Consider the following 22,466-nt stretch of genomic DNA (forward strand, 5'->3'; position numbering starts at 1 on the left):
TCTGAGGAAGGACCATTGCTGTGGTGAGCGAGGGCGGACACCATCGAGAAGCAGGAAAATGGGCGGGCGGTGTCGGGGGGACGCTCAGACGTACTTCACACACCAAAAACCCAGGAAGCTGGAAAAGAAGGCGAGGCCAGGAAAGAGGAGGGACAGGACGCCCGGGAAAGAAGCACGCCCCCCCACCTCCCCCCGCCCCGCTCGGAAGCCGTCAGTCTTCCCAAGCTCAGCCGGGCCCGCCCCCGACGCCTGCGGAGGCTCGCGGCCACGCGCGCACAAGGCCACAGCTCTTTGGCGTTGGGCGGAGCAGAGCTGCGAGCGTCCTCCGACCCGGCCAATCACGCGCCTCTGTCAGCTCCGCAAGGCCCAGCTCAGCCACCACCCCTTCACGGGCGCTCGTGGCCGCGCGCGCGCACGCATGCAGTCCCACCCTTCTTGGACGCTAGACCGCGCAAAACTGAACGCGTCGGTCAATCTGGCCAATCGCGCGTCTCTTCCGCCTCCCGTGAGGCCCCGCCCCTGGGACGGGACAGGCTGCGGCCGCGGCGGCGCGCATTTTCGCCTCTGGGGGAAGGCGAAGGGAGGTAGCGTGCCGGCAGCAGCGAATGTTTCAGAGCGGGTCTGCTTCGGCGGCGGTTGTGGAGTTGAGTAGAACTCCCTTTCCGCGGTCAGGGGACCTCTCAACCCCTCCTCAACCCGTCCTCTGACCTGAGATCTTTCCAGGGTTAGTGTGGGTTTTCTGCTGTGGTGGGAGGAAGGAAGAAACTCCTCCCTGTCCCCAGCCCCCAGTAAAATTGATGCCTTTGTTTGAGGAAACAAACTTAGGCCAACTCCCTTTCAGGGTTTAATTGCTACTTGACACAGACGTGTATTTATCTGCATTTGTGTTGCTGTTCCTCAGGCATGGTTTCTGGTCACAGAGTTTTTTAGGGTTTAAGGTAGTGTGACCTGGTTGATTATGTTTTCCGAGTCAAGATTTCAGTTATATTTCCTTTCATGGTAAAGGTGGTGTAAGAAATTAAAGAATTCTTGAAGAATTCCAAGGTGGTTGTTCTCCCCAGCCCCCACATGGCAGATTTGAAGATGGAGAGTGTTTACACGAGATGCTTGTTAATTTGCCCCGAAAAAAACTAGTAGTCTTAGTTATTTAGGAAGGTAAATGGAAAACTGTAGAAAGCCTAAGAATGAATCACAACTAAGTGAAATAGTTGCTGGCCTACTTGCGGCTGTTATATGTACAACAATAAGTTCTTTTACAAAAACTGAGTATATAAAGGTGTGAGTTAATTTTATTTACGTTCTGATTTTTTTTTTTTTTTTTTAGAGGTAAACCAAGATTTCATTTTCAAGATGGAAAGCCCATCCTACTCGGCTGTGATTTCACCTAGCACTCCCCAGGACTGTGCCAATGCACCCTCTCCCTGTACAAGTAGTTCAAGAAAACAGGTATGAGTATCTTCTTTGAGTGGAGCTAGTCATTATTTCTAGGCATTGGTCCAGTAGTGGGTTTAATTCTACTGGAGGTTGTTAATTTACATAATGTGTAGATCAAGAAGTAGGTATTTTAGTAACTATTAAACAATTTCAGGTTTTTATTCTTAGCTAATGGGTTTGACTCCCTGCCCACCCCCCCCCCCCCCCGATTTTCATCTTGAATCAATTATTTTCATTTAGTTTCAGATCAGGTTATTACCAAATTCCAAATTGAGGAAGTTTGAATCTGCAGTATTCTGAAGGTCTTTGGCGGCAGGATCTAGGTCTTTTCCTTAAGAAGCACTCATTAGTGTCAGGCACGTGCTAGTTGCTGAACAAATGTTTGTGAAGAACGGGATAAGTGTCTCAACACTATTTTAGAAGGGTGCTGACTTTGCTAAAATGAAAAGAATGAAATTAATGGGGCTTGCAGGAATTAAAGACATTTTGTGATGGTTACTTTAGATATATGGAGATATAAAGCCATCTAGTGGTGTCTCCTATTGTAAGGTATTTATTTCTAGTTGATTTACTTATACGAGAATGTTTCTCTTGATTAAGGTTTTGTGCTTTTTTCCAGCCTATGAGTGCAACACTTAGAGAACGATTAAGGAAAACAAGATCTTCATTTAATTCCTGTGATAGTGTGGTAAAACGTCTTAAAGTAGAGAATGAAGGGAATGATCAGACTTTTTCCAAGAAACCAGCATCTTCAACAGAAGAAAACTGTTTGGAATTTCAGGAAAATTTTAAACACACAGACAATGAATTTGAAGAAAGTACATATTTGAAAAATACCTTCAAAAATATCAGTGCAAGTGAATCTCAATCACTTGACACTGAGTCACAAAGTGATCTCCAAAGTGGCTTTGTGAATGAGGATCTTCCCAAACAAGGATTAAGTGAAGAAAGAGCAAAATTGGTGAAGCAGATTGAGGAGAAAGAAGACCTTCTTCGGAGGCTAAAACTGGTTAAAATGTATAGATCAAAGGTGAGAATAATTTCAGAACCATTTCTTTTTTTGTTTTAATTTTTAGATAAATGATAAGTAATTTCAAAGAGAAAATAAGTTTATTTTAGCATAATGAGCAGTAAGCCAAATATCCAGAAACCTGGCTTCCCACAACTGTAACCCAAATGTTAGTCATAGATTTAGAGGAGAGTAGGTCTCTCAACACCAGGTGCAACTCTAAAAATTGCCAGCTCTCATTTAATACATAGTAGAAGCTTTTCTCTCTAGTTTCCAGCCTGTAGGAAGTATTAGTACCAAAAGATAGATGCAAGTACAACGACAACAGAAGTGACAGCTGCCAGTGAATGATTATAAAAGCTAAAATTGGGCCACAGAGTACAATAAAAAATATTTTTAGTAATAATCTTGTGTTCTTCCAAATTGTTAAAGTGCTCCAGGTATTTTGTTTGCTAAAAACAACAAATATAAATTAGATTTTAGACTTCAGCCCAGATAGGTTGAATTCCATAGAAGTTGGGCACTTGGAAGAAGATAACCTTTACTTACCTGGATCACTCACAGGTACGTACGTAGTTCCTCCTCCTTCCCTGACAATGTGGAGTAAGTGGTAGGATAGTGTGTCTTATTTGCTGTCTTGAATTTTTAGGGTTTTACTAAATATAACTACTTGGGTTTTAATTTATATTTATATTAAGTTGAATATTTTCATTTTTTTTAAAGTACAGCTGTAATAAAGGTTTTATTTTGTTTTGTTAACCTATATTGTTGCTTCTCTACATAGTTTTGTCCTACTTCATGATTTGATTTGTCCCTGAGGGTAAGTAAGGATGGTCTAGAGCTTGGACCAAGCAAAATGGAACTCAACCTGAGTTGACATTGTAACCATTCTACTTAAAACCATCCTACTTTTGCTTGAGTTAGAAGTCCCAATCCTGACCAAGTATATTACCCCTTAAACCTACTCAGTCGACTAATTTAACAACTTTCATTAAGTATGTTAAAAAAGTACGTTAAAATGTTGAAGTATCTAGCTATTGACATATCTTTATTTATTTTATTTTTTTCCTATTTCAGAATGACCTGTCTCAGTTGCAGTTGTTAATACGGAAATGGAGAAGCTGTAGCCAGCTATTGCTTTACGAGTTGCAGTCGGCTCTGTGCAAGGAGAACAAGAAACTCAGCCTGACTCAGTTGATAGACCACTGTGGGTTAGATGATAAATTGCTACACTATAACAGAAATGAAGAAGAATTTATGGGTGTTTAATTCATAATTTTTTCTCCAGAATATTTTTGAGAATTCCCACTTAAAAGATACTTCATACATTCAATTTAAAGGGAAGGTAGAAACATAAGGGCTTAGAGAAAGGTATCTTGATGAATATCCATTTAGAGCAATTTATTTTGGTTATTTTAATCAATTTATTTTGGATAAATTTTCCAAAGATAACTTGACATTTAAAGAAACGTTAAAAAAAATTAAATCATGTTTAAAAAATAATCTGGGCATTTCTGAAAGTCAATTTTAATACATTGTTTTGTTGGATAAAAAAGTTTTATTTTAAATGTTAAAAAATAGTTCAGTCTGGCGAATGTCTAAACCTAACATGGTCTAAAAATGCCTGTCTGTGTCCTAAGTTTATGAACCTTGTTTCCATATATTTGTCACATATTTCTATCTGGATGGTATAGCAGGTAATTAAACTTGTTCATATATCCAAATATTATATTTGTCCCTGTCTTCAGATTTGCTTTTTGTATTCTTCATGTCATTTAGTGAAATGGCTGTCTGTCTCTTGCAAAACAACGTATCCTTATCCCCCACTTCAAGACCTACAAGGTCCTTCACATTCGTCTACTTTTCTAGCTTTTTCTCAGTTTGTAATGACTCCTCAGCCAGAAACCCACATTGATAGTGTCATGTTTCTGGCTGCTGTGTTACCTGTGATGGCTGTACACAGAATATGACTCAAGCTGGCCCAGATGGAGAATTGAAATTGGGCTGAGGAAAAGAAAGCCCATCTTTTTTTGTGGCTGAAGCTGTTGTAGGTAAACTTGGAAGTAGAAAAGCTAGCATACTAAGGATAGTGTGTGATCTTAATTAAGAAAGGCAGAGATGATAGATGGAGAGAGAGCTACGTAGATCAGTGGCTTGTTGGTTCTAACTTCCGGTCCTTCCTGAGGGCCTTCTGGATTTCTGCGTTTAGGTCCTTTTAAGGGCTAAAACAGCTTTACTTAGTTAAAAACATCTTGAAAGAAAGTACTTCCCTACTAGTAGGTAAATAGCCAATACCCCGAGGCCCTTCCTTCTCCAAGTGTACTCCCATGTTTTTTAAATTGTTTTTAATGTTTATTTATTTTTGAGAGAGACAGAGAGACAGAGCATGAGCAGGGGAGGGACAGATAGAGAGGGAGACACAGAATCCTAAGCAGGCTCCAGGCTCTGAGCCATGGACTGTGAGATCATGACCTGAGCTGAAGTTGGATTCTTAATCGACTGAGCCACCCAGGTGTCCCAAAATGTACCCATTTTTGACCCAGTACTGCCCCATGATCTAACAAACTATTAATATTCGGCATAGCAGGAAACCTTCAGACCCTGGTCTTACATCCATTCTAATTGTTAATGTCCACCCCCCTCGCCACATACCCTTCTCTCACCACACAAATTCCTGCCTTCTATACGCTGCCATTGTCATTAGTTGCTGTGAACCCAAGAGGACTGGCCTAGGCCTCTCATGGGCCTCTCGTGACCCTGAGATTCCTGAATAGGCATCCCTAGGGACCTGTGCTGTTTTGAACCTATAAGCCTCCCCTGCTGCTTGCTGCTCAGCCAGAGGGCCTAAATGTGGCATGAGAAGTGGTTTCCCTAGCAATGGTACTGGTATTTGGCTGCAGCTACTCACTGTTGATTAGCACATCCCCTAAAGTCACCCTTACATGTCCACTTGGAGGAACTATAGCATCAGTGGGACTCTGGTTCTGGGAAAGTTGGGGACAGCAAATAGGCACCATAGTAATCTGCATTTCCAAGGCACTGGCTGGGTGCTAAGGGCTCCAGCAGCACAGTGGACGTTCCTGCAACAGGCGGTGGGTCAAGGAACATGGTTCAGGCTTGTGGGACAGTTTGATACCCAAGATGCCCATGAGGCAGTACCCTTTTTACTCATTTGTCGAAATTCACTTCTATTTAATGGTATATATTTATTAAAAGATCACTGAATAATGTACTTAAAAATTTTTTTTTAACATTTGTTTTTACTTATTTATTTTGAAAGAGAGTGGGAGACGGAATCCCAAGCAGACTCCACACCATCAGCACGGAGCCTGATGCGGGGCTTGAAACCACAAACCATGAGATCATGAAACCATGAGACCTGAGCTGAAATCAAGAGTTGTGCACTTAACCGACTGAGCCACCCAGGGGCCCCTGAATACGGCTCAGGTCATGATCTCATGGTTTTTGAGTTCCAGCCCCACACTGGGAAGCCTGCTTCGGTTTCTGTGTTTCCCTCTTTCTCTGCCCCTCCCCTGCTTGTGCTCCCTGTCTCAAAAATAAACATTAAAAAAAAAAAAATTTTTTTAAATTATCAGAATCCCAATTTTAAAGATGAGGAAATTTAAGATAGTTATTTAAAAAGTAAATAGTTACTGGGGTACCTGGGTGGCTCAGGTGGTTAAGCATCCAACTTCGGCTCAGGTGATAATCTCACAATTCATGAGTTCGAGCCCACATCAGGCTCTGTGCTGACAGCGCAGAGCCTGGAACCTGCTTTGAGCTCTGTGTGTCCCTCTCTCTCTGCCACTCTCCTGCTCTCTCTCCCTCTCTCTCTCTCAAAAATAAATAAACATTAGAAATTAAAAAATAAACTAAATAGTTATTTAAAACCCTAGCAACAGAGCCCTACTAAGCAAGTCCTGTGCTTAAAACTGTGCTGTATTTGACCCAATTATCTTACTACTTTATAATATAGATAATATTTAAAAAAATTTTTTTTTAACGTTTATTCACTCTTAAGAAGAGAGAGACAGAGTGTGAGAAGGGGAGGAGAGAGAAAGAGGGAGAGACAGAATCTGAAACAGGCTCCAGGCTCTGAGCTGTCAGCACAGAGCCTGATGCGGGGCTTGAACGCACAGACCGTGAGATCATGACCTGAGCTGAAGTCAGTTGCCTAACCGACTGAGCCACCCAGGTGCCCCTGATAATATTTTAAAGGACTAGAAATATATAATTGCTATTAGTTCAGCAGAAGCTGAGAGGAATCAGTACCATGGACAGTATCAAGAGTGGGTTGGGGTGAATGACCCATGTGCTTTTCTGAAGCCAACCCCACAAACCAGAAGATGTCTCCTGTTGAAAAGTGCTGCTACTAGAATATAGCTTGAGACCAGAGATTTCTGCTAATCTCCATTCTAAGCCTCAAAAAATGAGGCTCTCAAGCAGAGATTGAATTGTTAAGAGTCACCCAGGGTGGCCACTGAGAAATAGAAATTACATAGGCTGTTAAGATCTAGGAATTCACAGTGAAATTTGTGGCAGTGACTATTAGCAAATGGAGCCTTCAGGCAACTAATATGGGTGGCCTGGAATTTATATCACTAGAAAAAATGGAAAGAACAAAAAGCCTAATATAACCATGGTTACTCAATCCAACAGGACAGAGAACTTCTGACAATCTCATCATAAGTTATCAAGTATTTGTATTCTTTTATTATTTTTTTAAGTTTATTTATTTTGAGAGAGAGAGAGAGAGAGAGTATGCGTGCCAGTGGGGGAAGGGCAGAAGGAGAGGGAGAATCTCAAGCAGACTCTGCACTGTCAGCACAGAGCCTGATGTGGCCTCAAACCCACAAACCATTGAGATCATGACCTGAGCTGAAGTCAAGAATCATATGCTTAACTGAGTGAGCCCCCCAGGGGCCCCCCAAGTTTTTGTATTCTTAACACACTTCTCCAACCTTGGGTCTACCCTCCCACCCCCACAATCACCTCCACAATCACCCCACAATCTCAGAGATAATTCTGAAGGAACCCAAATGTAGAGAATGTTACCAATGGGCACTTTTCTGCTGAATCAGTCAAATCAACTACTTGAGGGGTCATTCTGGTACTAAGGAGGCGAGTCCTCAAAAATGATGTTGGGCCTGTGGGGTGTCTGAGTGGCTCAGTCAGTTAAGCATCTGACTCTTGATTTTGGCTCAGATCACGATCTCACAATTTTGTAAATTCAGGCCCTGCATCGGGCTCTGCATCACACAGAGCCTGCTTGGAATTTTCCCTCTCTCTCTCTGCCCCTACCCCACTCGTGCTCTCTCTCAAAATAAATAAATAAACTTGAACAAAAACAAAAACAAAAAAAACCCATTGGACCTATTATTTCTCTTACCATTCCCATTGATCAGTATACGGGTGATCAATTATGGTACTATCCTGGAAGTTTCTAAATAGAAGATTTTATTTATTTATTTTTTTAATTTTTTTTTAATGTTTATTTATTTTTGAGACAGAGAGAGACAGAGCATGAACGGGGGAGGGTCACAGAGAGAAGGAGACACAGAATCTGAAACAGGCTCCAGGCTCTGAGCTGTCAGCACAGAGCCCGACGTGGGGCTCGAACCCATGAACCGTGAGATCATGACCTGAGCCGAAGTCGGACGCTTAACCGACTGAGCCACCCAGGCGCCCCTAAATAGAAGATTTTAAATCTCTTAAAGATTTTTTTTCTAAATAGGAGGTTTTATAATAATAGCTCTCTTGCTTTCCCTACACCAATGATCCCAATGGTATCATCTTGGAATGCAACAGTCCAGGGCAAAGCAGCTTTCTGACCATTTAATCTTCTCTTTATTTCATTATCATCATCTATTACAATGAATATGAAATATAGAAGATTATGTTATGTTTATATAGAAGAAAATATGTAGCAGGATGCTTGGGTGGCTCAGTCGGTTGAGCAACCAACTCTTTGATTTCAGCTCAGGTCATGATCTCATGGTTTGTGAGATCAAGCCCCACATTGGGCTATGTTGACAGCGCAGAGCCTGCTTGAGATTCTCCCTTTCTCTCTGCCCTTCCCCCAACCCCTGTCTCTCTATCAAAATAAATAAACATTAAAAAAAAATATGTTGTACTTTTCAAATGACTTAAGGCTTGGTAAAAGTAAACAGTTCACTTTGTTTTCAGGCTAGAATAGGGAATGATCTTATATGTTCTGATAGTTGTTTTCTTTTTTCAAAAGTTTACTTATTTATTTTGAGAGAGAGAGAGCAAGAGAGACAGAACAGGGGAGGAGCAGAGAGAGGGAAAGAGAGAATCCCAAACAGGCTCCATGCTGTGCATGGAGCCCGATGCAGGACTCTGTCTCACAACCGTGAGATCATGACTTGAGCCAAAATCAAGAGTTGGCCACTAAACCGACTGAACCACCCAGGTGCCCCCTGGTAATTTTTTTTTCTGATTACATAAATCCTTGCTGAAGAAAACTTAATACAGAGAAGTATGAAAATCATCCATTAACTCATAAGTTTTCTGGTAATTTCATAAAGTTACAAATGCCAGTAGTGGCTAAAAATTTTTTGTCTTTATGACCAAAATTAAGCCTAAATGAGTTAAATAGTAAAATAGATCTTGAATATTTTCAGTTCATTCTTGAGCAAAAGCAATTCATATTTTACACATTCGTGGAAGACAAAAATTTTTCTAATAATGAAGGCTAAAATTAAATAATTTGCTATTAAAAAATGAAACTAAGAAGAAGCTCTACTTAAATGTCCTGATATGGGAGAAAAAGAAATCATTTTAATCAAATGAAACTCTTTTTTAAATGATTGATTGTCTGTCTTGTTTCCCACCAGCATTTTTACATTTGAACAAGAGCAGGAAATGTCTTCATCCTTAATCGTTCAACTTCGGCCTGCAGTATTGAAATCTGTTCAGCTTGTTGTTTTGAAATATTTGTTAACTTTTGTTGATGCATCATGTTTTCATACTGTTCTTTGGCAATCTTTTCACAAGTCAGTTGAGACCCTATCCCCCCAAAAATGAAGAATAGAATTAGTTGGATTGTCATTTAAACTTTCAAATACAGAAACAGCACTCAGAAGCAGTTAACCCTGTGGAAGAAATGCTGGCAGCTTGATAACCAGTGACCAGAATTCAGGAATAGTGATTACTTTTAAAGAAACCTACAGTTGATTAAAGAGAAACAATTCTTACCTATTGCATTACAGATGTCCTTTCTCTCTGAGACAGCCACCAGCTCTTCTCGTAAATTGCAGCTCAGAGTATAATTTGCTATATCTTTTTGATTGCTGTACCTTCCCAGCTTTTTTAGTAGTTTTTTGCAGTTTTCCACATTCTTTTTGTGGGTCTGAAATTTTTGTCCCCATGACACCCCATGAAAATAATTTTGAAAAAGAGTATTTTATAAAGACATTTTTAAAATTTAAATTCATTAACATCAAGATATCATCTTATCACCATATCCCTACTGCCTACATTATGCCTGCACATAGTAGTTAACTAAATTATTTGTTTAAAGATAGAAGGGTACTTTAATACCACATTCTAGAAAAAAATCTTGTATATTCTTGAAAATGAGAGATTAAAAAATCCCACATAGCCTTGAGATGACTTTGTTTCCATCTTATATATGCTATACAATCAAAACTGAGCATTTGTTAAGCAGTTATGAAAAAAGTTATGCCAAGGAGAGACTATTAACACTTCTGTGAAATTGGAAATTCATATACACTCAGATATCTCCCAAGGGGTTATTTCTAATATTAAAAGAAGTACTTCAGTCTACCATACTTGTTATGGTTATAAAGACACTATTCAGGGGCCTCTAATTATATCCTGAATGTCAGTAAAGGATCTGTTTTGATTTTATTTTATTAGGTTTTATTAGGTTATGTTTGAATTCATGATTTCGAACATTATTACTGTGTTCAAATGATTCACAACTATTGGGATTATAATTGATCAATATCTTTCAGACCTACCTTATCTAAAACAGCAATGGTTTGCTCCATTATTCCAATCTGAATGGCAATCAGAGTCTCATAGTTTGGTTCATTTAGGTACTTGGAGAAGAAAAAACCCCCACAATATATGTAAGTATATTTTTTGGGTCGATGTTCCATCTATTCTTTCAATAGATAAATTTATAAAAAGTTCTTATTTTTGAAAGTTACTATTGTCATAAAAATTATCCAAGATTTATTTGACTTTTGTGCTATAATATTTACTTGTATTTAGCTATTGATATATTTACCTGTATGCTAATAATTACAGATACCTAGAGTTTATTTTCTCATTCATTTATTCAACTCACCAAATATTTATTAAGTATCTCATTTGAGTCATATATTAATATTGTTTCAGTTAAAGATACTAAGGGAGATACAAAGATGGATAACATGACCTTAGCCTTCAAGAAAAAGAGAACATGTAGATATGATTAGGTTGCCAGAAAATAGATAAAGTGACTTGCAAATTCAAAGGCAGTTTGAGAAAGGATGTGGTTTTTCTGGACTGGGGAAATCCAGAAGCTTTATGGGCAGGTGGCATTTAAACTAGACCTTGAAAAATAAATTTGGGATGTGAAAAACCTGAGGAAAGATATTCGAGGTTAAAAAATCAGTAATGAGCAAAGGCACAGAGGTAAAATCCTAGAAAATATTAACTAGTCTGGTTTAAGAATACTAATGTATAAAAGGAACAGTGGGAATGAATTTGAAAAGTAGGGTTGAAGGATGTGGAACATCGACCCAAAGATTTCATAATTCATTTGCCAGGTAAGAAGTTGCAGTTTAAAATGTTTGAGCAGAGGGGCACCTGGGTGGCTCAGTCGGTTAAGCAACTGACTTCTGCTCAGGTCATGATCTCATGGTTCATGAGTTCTAGCCCCACATTGGGCTCTGTGCTGACAGCTCAGACCCTGGAGCCTGCTTTGGATTCTGTGTCTCCCTCTCTCTCTGCCCCTCCCCTGCTTGCACTCTGTCTCTCTCGCTCAGGAAATGAATAAACATTAAAAAAAATTTTTTTTAATTTTTTTTAACGTTTATTTATTTTTGAGACAGAGAGAGACAGAGCATGAACGGGGGAGGATCAGAGAGAGGGAGACACAGAATCTGAAACAGGCTCCAGGCTCTGAGCCATCAGCACAGAGCCCGACGCGGGGCTCGAACTCACGATCATGAGTTCGTGGGATGACGAGATGTTCGTGGGATGACGAGAGTTCGTGGGTCATGAGATCATGACCTGAGCCGAAGTCGGCCACCCAACCGACTGAGCCACCCAGGCGCCCCAAAAAATTTTTTTAAATGTTTGAGGAGAGTAGTAATGTTATTGGAGGTAAATAGCAGTATTAATCTGACAGCAGCATACAGTAGATATTAAATAAGAGAAATCCCCAAGGTTAAGAGACCAGTTAGGAGGTTATTATACAATAATGTAAATCATGAAAAAGAAAAACTGAGCAAGGGCAAAGGCAGAAGGGATAAAGAATGAAGGAATAAAGAGATAAACTAGGCCAGACTTGGAAGACAGGGGAGAGGGGAATCACACATGACTACAACTGCAAGCCTGAGTAAGTGGTTGAAAAGAACAGAAATAAGCACATTAATTAAAGAGTTGCTGTTGGGAGGTGGAAAGGCAGAAATAGAACTCAGGGAGTTCAGGAACAGAGAACTTGGATTGGACTTTTAGAAGGGATCACTGAAATTAGAAAAATTGAGACCATCAAAGGAGAGAGCATGGAAGAAAACCAAGCTAAAAGCATCATCTTAAATAGCTATATTTAAAAGAAGCAAAAGAGAAGTCAGCAAAAGAAGCAGAGCAGCCTGACATGTTGGAAGAAAAAAACAGCAGAAAATAGAGATGAAAAAAGCCAAAGGAATGGGCAATAAAGATTGTCAAGTGCTACAGACAGCTGAGGGACGGTGATGACTGGGGAAAAGAACACTGGGTTTGATAGTTAGGAAATACTTGGAAGAAAAAGAATTCATACACATCATGAAAAACTAGTGGCTTAGAATATGTTTGATATTACAGAGACTTCCTATTGAATACTGTTTGAATGAATGAATACATTAATGAATGAAAGTAAAATTACGTAGTGGGGCAAGGAGAGCTTACCTTTTGACGATCTCTGGAAAAAAATAGCATCTGAATATCCCAAGCCTTCTGATTTAGATCTTCCATTTCCATCTCCATTTTCTTATGTTCCCACTCAATCTGAAATATTCCTTTGTGGACATCTTTACTTTCCATCATGCTAGCAACTTTCTTTTGTCCTTGAGCCTTAGGGGGAAAAAAAAAGTACATTCTGATATTCATAGGACTCCGCAGACAGAATACAGAATATCTGAAGCTGAATGCTATTCTTAGAAAACACTTGGACCACAGAGATAATTCTATCTTCTTTTAAAAATGTAGCAGATATTTAAAAATTACTTCTTGGGCAAAATCTGATCACTAAAAAGCTTTATAGGTACTACACAGAAAGAATTATAAAATATACTTGAATAGCATAGCCAGTTTAGTTTATATGTTAAAATTAGGCGGGAGCTCTTTCTGTTATCACCAATCTACCAGTCTGAATGCACTGGCACCCCTACTCTCTGCCCTGCTTCTCGACACTATAGATAAAAGATTGGAGTTTAGGGGCACCTGGGTGGCTCAGTCGGTTAAGCGTCCGACTTTGGCTAGGTCATGATCTCTTGGTTTGTGAGTTTGAGCCCCGCGTCGGGCTCTGTGCTGACAGCTCAGAGCCTGGAGCCTGCTTCGGACTCTGTGTCTCCCTCTCTCTCTGCCCCTCCCCTGCTCATGCTCTGTCTCTGTCTCAAAAATAAATAAAAAACATTAAAAAAATTTTAAAAAAGACTGTAGTTTAATGCAGCTAGGGACAACAATATCCAGTTGGTAGCTAGTGGAAAAGCAAATGAAATGAGATGAAATAAAATACAATTGGATGAGCTAAATATTTTTAAATACCTAGATATTTTGCCCTTCACTTCAAATTGCCTACATTGAAGTTCAGGAATATTTTCATGAAGTTGTTCTTCCAGATTGCTAATAGTGAAACTATTATGTCTCTTAAATTAATTTGTACAAGAGCTCCATCAGTTAACATTTTATATTTTTCCTCTCTTCTTCAAAAACTTAGCTTTATAAAGTTCATGGCACTATATTATACTCTACTACCTGCTCCTCTTTTTAAAAATTATTTTCATCTTCTAATCACTACTTGGCCTCTCAATTCCTTGAATTTCTCACTATCAATGATTTTTTCTCCATCTCACTCAGCCACCCAACTCCCATGATCATACCCTTGATCTTGTCATAACAGCTCCAAAATATGAAGTTCAGGAATTTCTCCAGAGCAGTGTTTGTCAAATGTTGGAAATATTGCCCCACCAGGGGAAATTAAATTATGTTTGGAGAAATTTTGGCGGACACAACTGGAGGGAGGTGTTGCTATTGGAATCTAGAGGGTAGATGCCGGGATGCCACTAAACTGTGCAATACACAGGACATCTCTCCATGACAAATAATCATCCAGCCCAAAATATCAGTAGTGCCAAGGTTGAGAAACACTGCTGTGGAGCTACCACATCTCCTCGCTACTCTCCTTTGATCAATTTTTTTCTAAGATTTATTTATAGTTACTGTCTCTACAACCTCATTTCTTATTATTTTTTCAACCATGGCCAGTTGAGCCCCTGCCCCAAACTTCCACTGAGACTGCTCTTGTCAAGTAATTGACATAGTGCACAAGTCCCTTGTCCTTGGAGACATTTTTTCATGGTTTTCAGGTTTCCTCTTTATTTAAAAAAAATTTTTTAATCTTTATTTTTGAGAGAGAGAGAGAGAGAGAGAGAGAGAGAGAGAGAGAGAGAGAGAGAGAGAGAGATACCGAGTGCAAGTGGGGGATAAGCAGACAGAGAGGGAGACACAGAATCCGAAGGAGGCTCCAGGCTCTGAGCTGTCAGCACAGAGCCCAACGCGGGGCTCAAACTCACAAACTGCGAGACCATGACCTGAGCAGAAGCTGGACATTGAGCCACCCAGGCGCCCCTCAGGTTTCCTCTTTATTGGCAGCTCCTTCTCAGTTTCATTACATGATTCCTTCTCTGCTAGATCTATCAAAGTTAGACTTGGGGCACTGGCCCAAACTCTGTATTCTATCTACCCATTCCTAGGTGGTCTCAAGCACTCTCATGCCTTAAACTATCCATTTGTAAATGTCTATAGGTAATAATCCATATATAGTCACCTGTACGTGATCTATATATAGAACACTCCTAAATTTATATCTCAGCCCTTAATTCTGTCCAGTAATATTTCCACTGGAATGTTTTATGTGCATCTCAAATTTAGCAAAGGCCAAAACTCTTTGTTTTATGTCCCAGGCAAAACTATATGCTTCCTGTTTTTTCTCATGTCAGTTAATCACACCATCATCTACTCAGTTGCTCAAAAGCCAGTGTTTTAGGATTTATTCTTGATTCTTCTCTTTACCACTTGCACTGAATCCATCAGCAATTTTGATAATGATTTTTGCGCCTACACTAACAACAAAATATGAAGGAGAATGCTCTGAGAAAACAAAGCTGAGGGAGTCTATCATTACTAGACCTGCTGTACCAGAAGTGCTAAAGGGAGTCCTTCAACCTGAAATGAGAAGGCACTACACAGTAACTCAAAGCCATAAGAATAAAAAACAAAAACCAAAAAAAACTAAATTAAAAATGTAACTACAAAGGTAGATATAAAAGTATTATTGTATTTTGGTTTGTGTATACTCTTTTTTTTTCTCTATGATTTAAAAGAAAAATGCAGGGGTGCCTGGGTGGCTCAGTCGGCTAGGCAGCCGACTTCGGCTCAGGTCATGATCTCATGGTCCGTGAGTTCGAGCCCCGCGTCGGGATCTGTGCTGACAGCTCAGAGCCCGGAGCCTGTTTCAGATTCTGTGTCTCCCTCTCTCTCTCTGACCCTCTCCTGTTCATGCTCTGTCTCTCTCTGTCTCAAAAATAAATAAACATTAAAAAAAATTAAAAAAAAATGAAAATAAAAGAAAAATGCAGAGAAAAGAAAGAAAAATGCACAAAACTATAAATCTATGATAACAGACACTTAATGCATAAAGATATAATTTATGACAATAAGAACATAAAGGAGGAGGGACAGACCTGTATAGGAGCAGAGTTTTGTAGTTCTGTATATTTATTGAAACTAAGTTGGTGTTAATTTGGTTTGTTATAAAACTAAGATGTTGATTATAATCCCTATGGTAACCACTAAGAGAAAAACTAAAATGTATACAGAAAAGTAAAAGACAAGAGGATCAAATGGTATTCTGCAAAAAGTCAACTGTATACAAAAGAAGGCAATAATGGAGGGATTGAGGAACCAGAAAATATGATAGAAAACAAATAACAAAATAGTAAAGTCCTTTTTCTTTTACCAGAAATTATTTTTATTTTTTTAATGTTTATTTATTTTTGAGAGAAAGAGAGAGAGAGAGAACACGCCCATAAGCTGGGGAGAAAGAGAGGGAGACACAGAATCTGAAGCAGGCTCCAGGCTCTGAGCTGGAGCTCAACAGGGAGCTCAAACCCATGAACCATGAGATCATGACCTGAGCCAAAGTCAGACAGTCAACTGATTGGGCCACCTAGATGCCTCACTAGCAATTGTTTTTTAAATGTAAATGGATTAAACTCAATAATTAAAAGTCAGAGATAGGCACAATGAATTTAAAAAAATGATCCAATGATATTCTATCCAGAAGAGATTCACTTCAGATTCAGTGACGCAAATATCTTGAAAGTGAAATGATGTAAAGGTATCATCTGTGCAAACTGTAATCAAAAGATAGCTGGGGTGGCTATCCTAACATCAGACAAACACATTACTTGCTGATAACAGGCCAATCCTTCAAGAAGATACAGCAATTATAAACACATATGCTCGAAACACAGAGCCCCAAGATATATGAAACAAAAATCAATAGAATTAAAGGAGAAATAGTTCCATGATAGTAATAGGAGATTTCACCATCCTACTTTCAGTAATGGGTAGAACGAGTATACAGATGATCAGTAAGGAAAGAGAGGATTTGAACAACACTATAAACTAATTAGACCTAAGAGACAAATACAGAACACACTACTCAATAACAGCAGAATACACATTCTTTGCAAGTGCAAATGGAACACTCTCAAATGTAGACCATATGTTAGGCCATAAAATGAATCCTAACAAATTTTAAAAGATTGAAATCATACAAAACATCTGTTCTGACTACAAGGGAATTAAACTAGAAATCAATAACAGAAGGAAAATTGGAATGTTCACAAATATGGATTCACAAATATGGAATATTCACATATTTGTAAATATTAAATAACACATTATTAAATAATAGGTCAAAGAAGAAATCACAAGATATATTAGAAAATACTGTGAAATAGGGTGCCTGGGTGGCTCAGTTGGTTGAGTGCCTGACTCTTTATTTCAGCTCAGGTCATGATCCCAGGGTCATGGGACTGAGCCCCCCGTGTTGGGCTGCGTGCTGAGCATGGAGCCTGCTTAAGATTCTCTCTCTTCTTCTGCCCCTCTCCCCGACTCACACACTCACTTTCTCTCTCTCTTTCTAAAATAAACAAAAATAATTTTAAAAAATTTAAAAAAGAAAATATTGTGAAATAAACTAAAGTGAAAACACAACATACCAAAACGTATGAGATGCATCAAAAGCAGTGCTCAGAGGGAAATTTATAGCTGTAAGAACCTATGTTAAAAAAGGAGAATTATCAAAGAAAAAAAAAGAATCATCTCAAATCAATAATCTAAGAAAAAGAACACCAAAATCAACTCAACCCCAGAAGAAAGAAGGAAATTGGAAGATTAGAACAGAAAGAAATGAAATATAAAATAGGAGAAAAGAAAGAATAAATGAAACCAAAATCTTTGAGATCAAAATTGACAAACCTTTAGTTAGAATAAGAAAAAAGATAAAAGACTCTATTTGCTAAAATCAGAAATGAAATCAAAGACATTACTACTAACCTTATAGAATATAGTAAGAGAATACTATGAACAATTGAATGCCAACAAATTAGATAAACCTAGATGAAATAGAAAAAAATTCTAGAAACACACAAACTACAAAAACTGACTCAAGAAGTAACAGAAAATCTGAATAAACCTATAGTAAGTAAAGACTGAATCAGAATAAAAGACCTCCCAACGAAATAAAAAGCCCAGGACCAGAAAGCTTCACTGGTGAATTCTACCAAATATTCAAAGAAGAATTAATACCAATCCTTCTCAAACTCTTTAAAAAAATAGAAAAGGAGAGAACATTTCCAAACTCATTTTACAAAATCAGCATTACCCTGATATCAAAGCCAGACAAGGACACCACAAGAAAAGAAAATTACAGGCCCATAATCTTTTTATTTTTTATGTTTATTTACTTATTTTGAGAGAGAAGGAGAACACAAGTAGGGGAGGGGAAGAGAGAGGGGGGAGAGAGAGAATCCCAAGCTGGCTCTGTACTGTCAGATGTGCAGATTGATCCCACAAACCAGGAGATCATGACCTGAGCTGAAAGCAAGAGCTGGACACTTAACTGGCTAAGCCACCCAAGCACCTCACAGAGAGCCATAGCCTTGATGAAAAGAGATACAGAAGTCCTCAACAAAATATTAGCAAACTGTATTATTCAACAGTGCGTTAAAAGGATTTTACACACATACACACACTCCTAGACATATGTTCAAACTACTGAAAATCAAGATAAAGAGAATATCTCAAAGGCAGACATATTACATTAAGAGGAGCAAAGATCTAAAAATATATAGTAGGCACCTTGTCAGAAACTGTGTAAGCCAGAAGAAAATGAACACCTTTAGAGAGAAAAGGAGAGGAAAAAGAGAGAGAAAGAACCTGCCAATCCAGTGAACCTAGCAAACTATCTTTCAACAATGAAGGTGAATCGAAGACAATTTCAGACAAAGAAAAACTTAGAGAATTTATTACAGGCAGATTTGCAATTCAATTCAGTTAAAAGTTCTTTAAGCAGAAGACATATGGTATAATGCAGAAACTTTAATCCATACAAAGAAAGATCTCTTGAAATAGTGAAAATAAAAGGAAATACTAAATGCTTTTTTCTTGTTTTTCATCACTCTAAAAGAAAATTATCTAAAGCAAAAATAGTAACAGTGTATTGTCGGTTTAGGGTATTTGGAAAAGTAAAATGCATGGAAACATTAGCACACAATTCCCAAATAGCACAAATTCCCCAAATATTTGGAAATTAAATAGCATTTCTTTTTTTTTTAAATTTTTTTTTTTAACGTTTATTTATTTTTGAGACAGAGAGAGACAGAGCATGAACGGGGGAGGGTCAGAGAGAGCGGGAGACACAGAATCGGAAGCGGCTCCAGGCTCTGAGCCATCAGCCCAGAGCCCGATGCGGGGCTTGAACTCACGGACCGCGAGATCGTGACCTGAGCGGAAGTCGGCCGCTTAACCGACTGGGCCACCCAGGCGCCCCAAATAGCATTTCTAAGTAGCCCATGAGTCAAACATGGAAGTTAATGGGAAATTAGAAAATATTTTAAATGGAAAGAAAATGAAAACACAAAATATCAGAATTTGCAGAATGCAGCTAAAACAGTGCTTAGGGAGAAATTTATGACATTAAATGTTTATATTAGAAAATAAGCAAGGTCTAAAATCAGTGATCTAATCTTATCTAAAATTATCATTACATGAGTAAATTGAGCTTAACAAAATGATAGCATATTAGAATGAGCATTTAACCTTGTAGTTTTAAACTTCTTATACTTTAGAAACATCCGGGAAGCTTTTAAAAAATACCCATGCTTAGGGGGTGGGCCTGGACGCATTTGTAAAGTTCTTTAGATGATTCTAATGTATAGCCAGAGTTTGGAATCACTGATTTAACAGAATGAAAATGACTTATCATGGAAATGGGAGAATAATGAGAAAATTTTTGGTACAGCAGGCTAATATGTTGGCTTTCTTCTTAAAAAAAATGATAATTACCCGAATCACACAATTCAAGTCTTCAATTATGCTCTTGTTGATGAGAATTGCATCAGGATACTCCAGCAATAACTGGAAATTTTCCAGCTCTACTTGTCCTTGTTTAAGGAGAATTTGGATTGTCAAATTCAACTGGAATCTCACCTTCTCTTCCTGTAATCTACATTGAAAAGACTTCAAAGTAAGCAGTTGAAATATACTTATATTTCAAATTTCATCTATTATCTGAGAATATAAAATTCAAACTTAGTTTTCAACTTAAATTTCAACCTTAAGCTAAAGAAAAACCTGCTGGAGATTAATGCAGAAAATCTTTCCCAATGATGAGCTTTCTTGGAGGTCTCTATGATGCCTCTTATTGATACGGAATTACACTTGGGCTGCTCAAAGAATGGCATGGACAGAAATACATTCATAAAGTTATACTTTATGATTAAGAAAGATTAATATTATTTTGGAAGAAAATTGAGATGCTCCCAAATAACAAATCTATTAAAGTTCTGACTTTGTGTATTGACTTCTGATATTTTATTAACGATATTTAATCTGTATGCTACTTATATCTATTTCTGACTAATTCACATTTCTCCTAATAGCCTGGATCTGAAAATGATGTATAATGATGAATTTGGGAACATCAAAGAAGAATTTATCAAAATGTTTGTAAATTCGGATAAAGTGAAGTAAGGACTTAAAACAGTATCCTAATCACTTAGCAAAATTGAACAAACTTTCCTAAAGAAAAATATATTAGCTGGTTAGTTGTTTACATGGAAATTTCTTGGATATCTGCCTAATTTTCAACATAGTTTGCTTGTGTGGCTTGAGCCCCAAAGTGCTTATTAGCAGAAACAAGTTCTTTGCATTTTTATGTGGAAGGAGCAGATTAAAAAATAATAAGATTTTCCCCAAACTTGCCTACTTCTAATAAGAGCAATGGAACATGTAGGTAAATTCTATTCTGAAGTAAGGTCTTTTGTAACAAAATGCACTTTTTTAAGAAGAAGTTATAAAGCCCAGCAAGATAGACCAGTCTGTGCCAGTTGTAAACCAGTGAGTAGGCTTTCTTCCCCCATGATAACACAATCTAACTTAGCCTTAGCTTAGGTTTTGTGTAAATGAACATGAACGAAAGGTTCAAATTACACAATGCGTTCATGGAACACTTTTTCAATTTCCTGTTGTAACTTCTCATCCTCCTCAGTTCTCCTCCGGACGAAAGCGACCATTTCCATTAAGCCAGCTGCTTTCTGCTTTACCTGAAGGAACCAAACCACAAACATCTCAGTACATATGCAGCTCTAGGAATAAAAGCAAACAAATTTTAAAGAACTCTGGAAAACATACATGTTTTAACTTAGCTACAAAACCTTAATAAGCCCATTTTTCTAGGAGATTAACAAAAATTTAAATTCCCACCATTATGTAAGATACCTAAAACTTAACATGGTACATCCATGAATAATTTGAAAAGTATCCAATTTTGCCTCTCACTGAAAATCAAATACTCAAGCAACCACAACTTTCCTTATATCTTATTTTCAAATTCATTCTCGTCATCTCAGACAAAAATATAAAATCATAGATTCTTTAGCAAAAATATGCCAGTCTGATGCTTGTGGCACGGAATTTAGGTATTTTGAGGTGGGGGGGCAGAGGGTGGTTAAGAAACAATAAGAGGAAGAATTCTTCTCTCAAACATACCCTCAAATTGTTACCTTTGCCACATTAAAAAAATATTCTAGTAAAACTATAAAGTAGGTTCTAGTGAAATATAATTCTAATCTTTGCAAAATGGGATGAGGACAACTCAAGACCAGGGATAGAGAGGAGAAGGGAAGTTGTGTCCACAATGGTGCTCTTCAAGGGAAACACAATGTGAGCCACACATGTGAGCCACGTACTTAATTTTCAGTTTTGTAGTAGCCACATTATAAGAAGTGAAATGAAACCGGTGAAATTAATTTTGCTAATTTTTAAATTTAAAACAATATATCCAAAACATTACCATTTCAACCTGTAATGAATATAAAACATATAGACATTTTCCATTCCTTTTTCATAAGACTGCTAAATCTCTGTATATTTTCTACTTACAGCATGTCTCAATTAGGACTGGCCACATTATTTCAAGTAAACAATAACCCCATGTGGCTAGTGACCACCACTTTGGACAGTGTGGGCCTACAATACAGGCCTATACTTAGCCCTTAATACCACTAAGGTTAATATTTTATCTCATTATTATTACTAACATTACTAACTACTATCCTAGCAGGAAAACCTAAATAATTAGCATTTCTGGAAGCAAAGGTCACTATAAACTACATTTATTAGCACACTGAAATGAAGTGAAAATGGAATAAAATGTTATTATATACTTTCTGTTCATTTTCCACTTTCGCTCGTCTGGTTTGGCAGAAATGATCCCAGACCAAGGGGTCCAAGCCTTCTGGCATGTTACTAATATTGTCCAAGTCATCCATGGCTTTCATTAATTGGGCAAAGGCATCCTTATTCAGTTTCCCAGATTCTGGTCGCTCTCCAAAAGGCACAATATCGGCAGTATCTGAGTGTATTTTCTGTTTCTGAATCCTGGTATTACCAATAAAAACCCATCAACCTTTCATATTCTCACACAAAAGAAATCAATGTTAAATTATATACAACGCTTAGCATCAATATGACATTGCAAGACACTTTATTTTGACATTTGGAGGCTGGTGGACTATTCCACCAAATAGAAGGAGGCTGGTGGACTATTCCAAAGAGAAAAACACCTACTTTGGTCTTCTTGCATACTCCCTGGACACCTAGACATGACCTTGGCTGGACTACTGATGTTCCTAACTATCGTCAGCATTGGCAGCTTTACCTGCCCTGAAGAAGTCTAGCCCAAGAGGAGTGTGGATATTCCCTAGTTATGTCCCAC

At 38.1% G+C, this 22,466-nt stretch overlaps 2 protein-coding genes across 7 annotated transcripts in view; one reads left to right on the forward strand and one right to left on the reverse strand.

Annotated features, from left to right (window-relative positions):
• The first annotated feature begins 510 nt into the window (after nt 1–510).
• On the forward strand, nt 511–4,167 carry SFR1 (SWI5 dependent homologous recombination repair protein 1). Of its 2 annotated transcripts, XM_058697695.1 has the most exons (4): nt 514–724; nt 1,325–1,446; nt 2,054–2,464; nt 3,521–4,167. In XM_058697695.1, exons 2-4 carry the CDS (start codon nt 1,351–1,353, stop codon nt 3,710–3,712), a joined length of 699 nt encoding a protein of 232 aa, XP_058553678.1. In that variant the 5' UTR covers nt 514–724; nt 1,325–1,350; the 3' UTR covers nt 3,713–4,167. The 2 variants fall into 2 exon arrangements, with proteins under 2 accessions (XP_058553679.1, XP_058553678.1); XM_058697696.1 differs by lacking the exon at nt 1,325–1,446 and having other exon boundaries at nt 511–724.
• A 4,913-nt stretch (nt 4,168–9,080) lies between these two features.
• The window catches only part of CFAP43 (cilia and flagella associated protein 43), a 127,860-nt gene continuing 114,474 nt past the window's right edge, over nt 9,081–22,466 (reverse strand). For 4 of the 5 annotated variants that reach the window (XM_058697693.1, XM_058697691.1, XM_058697692.1 and 1 more), the window contains 7 exons: nt 21,916–22,129; nt 20,681–20,793; nt 19,535–19,694; nt 12,587–12,751; nt 10,450–10,530; nt 9,662–9,815; nt 9,081–9,472 (listed from right to left, as the gene is read on the reverse strand). In XM_058697693.1, coding sequence (XP_058553676.1) covers nt 9,306–9,472; nt 9,662–9,815; nt 10,450–10,530; nt 12,587–12,751; nt 19,535–19,694; nt 20,681–20,793; nt 21,916–22,129 — 1,054 coding nt within the window. In that variant the 3' untranslated portion in view covers nt 9,081–9,305. The remainder of the gene's footprint in view (nt 9,473–9,661; nt 9,816–10,449; nt 10,531–12,586; nt 12,752–19,534; nt 19,695–20,680; nt 20,794–21,915; nt 22,130–22,466) is intronic. The other variant, XM_058697694.1, reaches the window with a different exon arrangement.

Source organism: Neofelis nebulosa, chromosome 13 (genome assembly GCF_028018385.1).
Source record: "Neofelis nebulosa isolate mNeoNeb1 chromosome 13, mNeoNeb1.pri, whole genome shotgun sequence".
NCBI classification, from domain to species: domain Eukaryota; kingdom Metazoa; phylum Chordata; class Mammalia; order Carnivora; family Felidae; genus Neofelis; species Neofelis nebulosa.